The sequence below is a fragment of the Thermobia domestica genome, chromosome 10 (assembly GCF_964235325.1).
Source record: "Thermobia domestica chromosome 10, izTheDome1.hap1.1, whole genome shotgun sequence".
NCBI classification, from domain to species: Eukaryota; Metazoa; Arthropoda; class Insecta; order Zygentoma; family Lepismatidae; genus Thermobia; species Thermobia domestica.
This window is the reverse complement of record NC_137463.1, coordinates 73,727,060-73,736,285: the sequence shown is the minus strand read 5'-3', so window position 1 is coordinate 73,736,285 and position 9,226 is coordinate 73,727,060. Positions and strand designations below refer to the sequence as shown.

At 35.7% G+C, this 9,226-nt stretch overlaps 1 protein-coding gene across 2 annotated transcripts in view; it reads right to left on the bottom strand.

Annotated features, from left to right (window-relative positions):
* Positions 1–7,978: 7,978 nt before the first annotated feature.
* Positions 7,979–9,226, bottom strand: part of Fibp (acidic fibroblast growth factor intracellular-binding protein) — a 32,454-nt gene continuing 31,206 nt past the window's right edge. Inside the window, exon 8 of one of the 2 annotated variants that reach the window (XM_081728107.1) lies at positions 7,979–8,602. In XM_081728107.1, coding sequence (XP_081584233.1) covers positions 8,524–8,602 — 79 coding nt within the window. In that variant the 3' untranslated portion in view covers positions 7,979–8,523. The remainder of the gene's footprint in view (positions 8,603–9,226) is intronic. The other variant, XM_081728106.1, reaches the window with a different exon arrangement.

Sequence of the window (9,226 nt, the reverse complement as noted above, 5' to 3'; positions counted from 1 at the left end):
TACAGGTGTAGCCTCATCATCAAAGACTGAAACTTTGTTCCGAATCTTGGTCAGCACATCATAATAGTACTGTACAACCAAGTCTCCTCACCTGTCACGATGTTGTTCACATATCGAGATTGTCCCTTACCAAACATTTGCAGCATTTCCCGGCACCATGTCACACATCGTCATTTGCTCTTCACACTATGCAGCACCCGCCAGAGACAACCACGTTTCTTCACGTGCAAATGATCATGCAGAATTGAATGAATTGCTAGGTCTATCCTTAATTTGCTAGTATGTCACTCGCCTGTCTTTGTCAAACATTTTCTAACAGCAGTAATGTTTTCCTCCGAAACTGACGTTCGTGGCCTTGCCGCCCTCTAGAGTGAAATTTCCTCTTTGCAATTTTCTGTACAACCTGACTATAGTCGTACAATGTAGACAGAACCCACAGCAAGAGTCATTTCTTCTGAGCACTGGTCTACATTTAAACCCCACGCATAGTTATACCGCAAAACTGCTCGTATCTCATTTCGTGACCAAGGTGCCATACCAAGCACTTTAGACGATCACTGCTAATGAATAAATCAGCTCATCGACTTGGCGCAGCAGTTACTGTGCAAGTATGAACATGTCTCAGCATGCACCAGGAAGCAGACTCCTGCGACACATGGTTGCGTCGTATTGCAAAACTTTCCTAGTACTCTTTGTATGTATTGTTGGTGATGGACATAACTGGGTGATAGAAGTTAAATGTATCTAAAAATACACAGATGGAAAAACTTCATATACGAAGTGTTTAGTAATTAATAGATGATTATTTATTTTCCCCATATACATACAGGTGAAAACATTTTTCCCCTTTCAGCGCACCCAAATTTTAGAGCGGAAGTACCCTCAATTCGTACTTTTATTTTGAGAATGATATAAAATGGAAATGGTGAATAACTTAGTTGTTTCAGGAAATAAAAAAGAAACAAAAACTCACGTCGATACAGGAAGTATTCATACATGTAAATACATCGTAAGAGTTACATAAGAAGGTCTTAGCTAAGCTTTATGCTGCAACTAAGAAGTTCAGACCCCGAAAAACCAGAAATCTTGAAGGATACCGAGGATTAGCATGGCAGTTGGAAGCTAGAACGGAGAATATGAAGTTGGTACAGCATGAGGTTGATTGTAGCATTCATTTAGTGAGTATTACATTATGTTTGCAATGTTAGGATAGAACAGTTAAGACCTTGTGCCAATACTATGAAGTAGCCTTTGTAAGACAAGATAATTTGAGTCGTATCAGGCTGTGCGGTGATATCAGATGCATCTCAACTAATTCGGAACACTTATTTTATTTCTTATCCCTAGAAATTATCTAATGACAACAGTCAAGTAGATATCTTCAACTGTGTTACAGATTTCTGACGGGCTGCTCTTTGCCCAAATGTTCGAAATGTTTGGTTTTAAGCTAAATTAGATAAAAATTTGTAGGAAACGTTAATATATATTGTACCTTCACTTGGGAAAGGGAGAAGTATGTTAGCTCAAACTCTCGAAAAATATAATTTACGTTCATTATGCCTGCACAAGAGATTTGTTCTGTTGCTCACCAGGAAATGTGTGACCAAAGACAGGCAAGAAAAAGGTCGTTTTCTTTACTTCTAGAAGAAAAACTGAGCAGTTTTTCAAATATTGCAGATATTAATGCATTATACGTGTCTTCAGGAAATATGAAGGTGTGTGAAAAAATACCTTGTTTCTTTGTGTACGAAACTGTCCAGTTCTTATAAAACTTTGCCTATGAAAGCCAAGCTTCAGAATCTCTTGAGTCGATCACGCATTGAAAATGTCATGTCTTGTTCTTCTTACTTAATGGAATTGAAAAGCAGCCGAATCATGACTTTCAGCGTACACGACTGAAAGTAAATTTTTGAATATTTTGTTTATCTGCTCTGTTATCACATTCTCTTCTACTTCTTTGTTTAATATACAGACGAACTTTTTTGTCCATGAAAGTTTTATTTCAACTAAGTTCTTCCCTGTACCACGTTATCTTTGCCGTGACACATTAAAGGGGCAGTTTGAGTTAAAAATAAGTTTGGTGCAATAGAAAGATTTTTTCAAGAAAATAAGACACGTATTTTTTAAAATCTTGATAGGCCGTCTCGTTCAGCTTTTATAGGCGTTTGTTTTTGATGAATCGCAAATGCTGACGTCACACGTGGGCTAGCAAGGAATTCAGTGTGAGTCAGAAACTACTCACTTGTACGCAGTTCATAAACCTAGTGCAGTGGATTTTAAATCGATTGTTTAAGGTTCGTTAGGAGCCTTGCTTTGTCTTGAATTCTTGAGGGACGTTTTTGTTAGTTGTTTTCCCTACAGCATTAGTATTAAAAATATATATAGAGAGGGAGAGCAGTGATTATGTAGTGTTGTGCGAAGCAGTGTTTATTCTATACATGTTTTTGGGTCGGAGCTCTGAGTGTCGCCCTCCACTCGGAGGAGACCTAAATAATACGTCTATAATATAATAATAAATAGAAAAGTACCGTGTGAAAATTATATGTGCCCCTCCGAATATTAAATGTATCCTCCGGGAACAATTTTTTCTGAAAGAAGCACTAGTGCGAAGTAGAAAACACGTGTTAGTACAGTGTGTGCTGAGTTTTCGATTGTAATTCTCGTGCGGTTAAAGCCAAGGGACATAAAGTATCTTTTTTACGTTCCCAAATCGTGAGAAATTACCAGATCGATATAAATTATGGCTCAAGAATATCAATAGCAAAAGTTTTGATCCAAATAAAAACACTCGTGTTTGTTCCAAACATCTTGACGAGTCCGACTTCGAGCAGCTATGTTTACTGAAAGAAAAGCTAATCAGAATAATCATTTACCCGCAAACTGAGAAAGAATGCTGTTCCAAGTATATTATTCAAAGGTTTACAATCCGAGCCATTGAACAAGCGCCGATGTGTGTCCCGTTAACTACGTAAAATATCGTACAAGAAGCAATTGACGGTTGTAGTGAAAACGAGACATTAGAGGTTAATAGCGACGGTGTCACTCATGATTTTGAAGGTATTGTTTTAGAAATAAATGCAAATACAATTGCTATACAATGTGAATTGGAGAGTGAAATATGCCGGCTTGTAGAAGGAATCAGTGACAAAAACAGTGTTCCGTAGGACATTGATTCATCGTTTAATTTTTTCCTGTATCAAGTGACAATGACGATGAAACGGGTGACGAGAGTTGTTCCGCAGAGGACAATGCGAATAAAACAAATTTAACTGCTAAAGTATTTCTCATATCCTGGCAAACTTTAAAGATGTTATTTAATTTTTGCCTCATATGCTACGCTCCTGTACATACCTTGAAGCACAAAAATATAGGTTCATCATTAAAAATTGCAACAAAAGATGAAAATGAACATACTTATGTTTGGGAATCGGAACCATATTAAAGAAACGGTACTTAGGTGTTGTAGCAATCTCTTCCGCCATCTATTTATATGGTATTGGTTTCGAAACTTTTAGTTCCTTTCGTGAAATGCCGAACTTATGCTTTGTAGGAAAACTACGTTTTATAATATAAAAACTTTTGTGTAGCCCACCATCAGATATTATTTTCTACATGCAGATGACATTACTAAGTCTTCGCAATCAGTTTTGGAAAAGGAATTCGCACTTTAGAGCGTGCCACCGCACCACTCAAACGAAATGCTTGGCACTGTGTGTATGGAAGCCTGCTCACACAGCTTGCCCAAGTATGACGTCATCACAAAATCTTTTCTCCTCTGTTACTCGCTAAGGACTGAACGTATCGCGATCAAATAAACCCCATTCCTTTTGGAATTTTCAACTCTACAAATGGAAATAATTTGTAACGAATGCATTTCTAAGTCGAACTGCTCATTTAACTTGCGTTTTTATTTTATTATTATTATTTTTTTAACACTGCGCCTTTCTAATATGACATTTTCACCAATAAATCCCGACGTTTCCTCTTTTGATAGTCCGTACGTACTTTCTATCGATTTTTCTTTTCAGTCCGGAAGGCTGTTTATATTGGACAGACACACATTAACCTACTTATTGATTCTAACATAGCCCTGATAAAGAACAACAATTTGTATTAACAATTTACCACAGTATATGTAACATTTGTTATGAAGCAATATTGAAAAACAAAGTTTTACGAGTTTTATAAAATGTATGACGCAATGTAAGTAGAATTTCATTCCAGCTTACGGAAATATCCTGCATTACCAAGAAATCCAATGTTTATGTTTGCTGAAGTTAAGTATCTCTTCTCTGCACCGAAACCATGAGACGTGGACATATAGTTTAAGGTGGAATCCGAAACAATGTAATGTTTCATGCTCTCCCGGGAATCAAACTTGGGACTACGCGCACCAATAGGGGGCACGCACATAACCGCTAAACCAGCAGGGAGAGCCTAATCTGATTTTACTAATATTTGTACAGATTGGTCATGATGTGACCCTTTCCAGGTCCACTCGCAACTAGGGTTCTTAAGCAGGATCTGACTGGAGTACTTCACGAATAAATAACATTAAGTCATAATGCTTAATTATTTATCCATTTTATCAATTTTCCTAATACTAGTTTCAGTACGCATATATGCAGGATGAGTCAAAATAAGTGTTACAAGCCAATATCTCGCGAACTATACATCAAATAAGAAAAATATTAAGAGTCAATGTACAATACAGATGGGAGTCAAACACGAGGTTCCCCCGCCCCCCATTTCAGGGGAAGGGGGTGTACGTGAAATTTTCAAGTGGGAGCATAGGTCAAGTGATACCTCGTTCGAAAGAATTTGGAAAATTAAACAATTTTTGTAGGAAACAATTTTTGATATGGGGCACCGTTTTAAAGATGGGCCCCCAAAATGGTCCTGTATCAGATAAAATTTCCAGTACTTATAAATCAGAAACGGATGAGTAGAAAACGATGAAACAAAATATAAAAAAGCCATAGGTAACGTGGAATAGTGTTGTCATGGTGTCCCCAGGGCCCCGAGACCAACTTGGAAATTTCAAACGGGAACTAGCTGAACCTGCGCTCTCTACACAGCGCATTATTCGCATATGAGCATAAATCTTCTCATTCCTCACATCATCTGTACATGTTCCTTTACAGACACAAGTGAAAGACGTATTGATTAAAAAAAAAAAAAGCCAAGGGGTATCATAAAAGGGAGATTTTTTTTCGGCTTTTTCTCAATATCTCGCACCGTTTGCAAGATTTGAGCCTATTTCCGGTTGGAGTTTCTAATTCATGTATGACCAATGTTTTCTTTCTTGCGTGCAGTATGTAATGAGCAAATACATTACATACACAATTAATTACAATGTCAGTTATATATGGTGTTCATTGGGCAAAACACTCCAAAAATAAAGATTCATCTTAGACTGGAGAAATGGTTATCCTTCCTTTTTCCTTACTATTTGGCCATGAAACAAACGCCTGAGACATATACAACCCTTATATATAACAATGTGGCATTGGAATGTATAAAGCGTAGGGTGTGATGCTTTTTTTTTCCTTTCTTCAATTTCAACACTCCTAGTGTACCTGTAAAAATGTAATAAAGAAATAGTGCCCATGTGTTTTAAATATTCAATTAGAACTGGACAATCTACATGTAATTTGCAATCGATCAGTGAAAACGTCATCTTTCTAGAACCTGTAGTTTCCGAGATCTCATTGTCAAAATGATTGGCCACAAACATATAGTTTAAAAGGACTCCAAAGATGGCAACACAATTCATTTGCATTAATTTTGGAGAAGACTTATTAAAATACAAAGGCTTTGAACAATAATTTTAAAAAACTAAACTTTATGAAAAAATATCTATTTAAAGAATTTATTTAAAGTACACATACTTTAAAATATTTGTGTTTGTTAAACATGAAATCACAAATAACCGTAAATCAAAGATTTGAAATTAAAAGTTAGAGTTTGGAGCTGAGGCGCTTCTATTGCTATTGTAGCATTTTAATAGATAGATAGAGGTTGAGTGATACCTTGTTTGATAGATCGTGGAAAACCAAACAGCTTAGTACAAAATTTGTTTTGATTTAGGACAAGCCTGTTTCAAAATGGCTGCTAAAAATAGTTCCCCATTGATCCCCGCTGATTACATGAGATCCTAACTTTGTACTAAGCTGTTTGATATTTCACGATCTATCAAAGTAGGTATAACTCACCCTATGTTGCCATTTGAAAATTCCACGTACAGCCCTCCCTCCAAAATGGGGGGGTGGGAACCTCGTGTTTAACCCATATTTTAGGCCGTCTGTATTGTACATTGACTCTTAACACTTTTTTATTTGATGCATAGTTCGCGAGATATTGGCGTGTAACACTTAATTTGAACACTCCGCTTTGTATCTGAATATGGAACAATTTTCGACGGCCATTTTGAAACAAACAGGCTTGCCCAAAATCAAAACAAATTTTGTACTAAGCTGTTTGGCTTTCCACGATCTATCAAACAAGGCATCACTCAACGTATATTCCCATTTGAAATTTTCAAGTTGGTCCCGAGGCCAAATGATGGGGGCCCTAGGGACACCGCAACAATATCATTCCACGTTGCTTATGGCTTTTTCCTTTTTTGTTTCATCGTTTTCTACTCAGCCGTTTCTGATTTATAAGTACTGGAAATTTTATCTGATACAGGACCATTTTTGGGGACCATCTTGAAAACGGTGCCCCATATCAAAAATTGTTTCCTACAAAAATTGTTCAATTTTCAAAGCTCTTTAGAACGAGGTATTACTCGACCTATTTTCTCATTTGAAAATTTCACGTACACCCCCTTCCCCCGAAATGGGGGGTGGGGGGAACCTCGTGTTTGACTCATTTTTTAGGCCCCTCTGTATTGTACATTGACTCTTTCAACATTTTTCTTATTTGATGTATGGTTCGCGAGATATTATCTAGTAACACTTATTTTGACGTACCCTGTATATTTGTATTACCTATTAATACTTCGACTATATATATATGTATAGTAGTCTATCAAATATTAGACTATCAAATATAATTCGACTATATGTTTATGGCTTGCATCTAGTTCAAATATATGAAGACATATTGTTGAAAGAAACCGAGGACAAGTGCTAATGCCCCGTTCAATAGTCAAGTACGAGACAGGCAGAATGGATCAAACAATGTTGTCCCTGCTGTGATTCGGGAGTCGGGTGTATATTTCATACTACATGATATTTCGTAGTTTTGTGAGAATTTAGCAAAGTAGGACGTGTGGGTTTGGTAGAGAAGATGTATTTTCGAATGTTGTTAATGTGTGGCGAATGCAAGGAGCATACGTGATGTCGCTAACAGTGTACGATGAGAGAGATACCCAAATAGACGTAAACAAATAAAACAATTAGTCGTGAAGTTCTTTAACCAACTACAGAAAACTGAAAATATAATAGCTGTCGTCGTACGAGAAATAAACCAGTGACTGGCATGGCGGGTGAGGTTAGTGCTCTCGGCTGGTTAAAGAGGTTAACGAATAATTTCGTCTGTTGGGGTATCTTTCGGCATAGACTGTATACGCTAGCACAGTCTTCCTACATTCGATACACATTAACAGCATGTCACTTTCTCAATATTCGAAAATGATGTCTTCTCAAGCAAATCCAACACTCCTACTTCGCCGAACTTACAACTAGTGATGAGGCCGTCCCGTGCACCACGAAACATACCCCGATCTCGAATCTTCGGACGCATGGACATCTTTTAACCCATTCTGCCTCTCTTGCACTTGTACTCGTATATTTGACTGAAACATTAGAACTCATCCTTGGCTTCTCCTGATGATATCTCGGATGTATTTGGATTAGAGGCGTGCAATTAACATTATTGACATCTTACTATTTCTAAACATGACATTTCAAGGCATTGTTTCACTTTAAAAACGGGCATTGTTTTAAAATGAGCTACAAATATCACCTCCTTCTATACACTTGTAACTGAACAATTTCATTTTTTACTCATTTATTTTATTACTTTTATGTACAGTATGGTCTTCAATACAAGACTAGAAAAGTTACATACATATATGTAATTATATAATATAAATAATTTAAATACTATATACATAAAATATTTTACATTTGGGAAATACGTACTGTCAACAAATTACTGGATTCAGTTTATTCTTAGTATTACAATTTTGTATTGTAACAGAATTCATATTTGCAACATCATAACTGAAAAGCTATTTCAGACAACTCATTGCTGTTAAGGATGAAATGAAATTATTACTTGAAGTCTCAGTAGTATTACCAGTTCTTGTATTCAGATCTTCCCTTCATCTGATTCTGATTTTCGTGATTTCCTTTAGTTTCGCAATCACTTTCAAATATTTATCGCACTAATTGTCATTTTTATAGCCTTTCTTTCACGTCAAAGTTAATTTGAACACTAAACATGTATTTTATCATATGTCGTTTCGAACTTTTTTTTTTTTTTAATATATCCTTTTACAAGTTCCTTTGAAGTTTAATTATGATACATTCTTAAGAGGCAACTCGTGACAACACACATGTAGCGTTCCCAAGCTGCTTTCAGATCTGCTTCTCTGTAATCAATAACAGAATTATTTCAATTTTCAGACAATAATAAGTACTGAAATATCCAATAAAAATGTTTTGAGACTAATGAATAATAAAAAAGGAACACGGTACACAAAATTATGTTAATATGTATTTACCATATTATTGACAAAAACATTAAAGAACTAACGATCATGCCAATAGAAAAAGGTGTCCACGCTTGTATTAATTTCTAATTGCGCTTTTTATAGTAATTTAAGAATCCTAAATTCAATGGAATTATTTCCAAATATATCCGTCCACGGAATCACGAGAAAAATTACTTCAAAACTGGAATATTTATTTATATCCCGAATTTGAGATCACTCTTCTAGGCACCCATGAACACGTAGGTTTAATTTTTAAAAAACCTTCAACAGAAGCGCTAAAAAGTAGGAGCTTATAAAAGCGCTAAAAAGCATAAAATAATAATAGTAAGCACTTAAAAGTTGAAAATAATTCATCACTATTATCCACAAAAAAAATTTAATCTGTGAAGCCAAATAAATTAATATCTCGTAAAATTATCATTCTAATTAATTTTATATTAGGCTTAGCAAATGCAATTTTATATTTGTTGATATAAAGACAAAGATATTGTAATAATTACA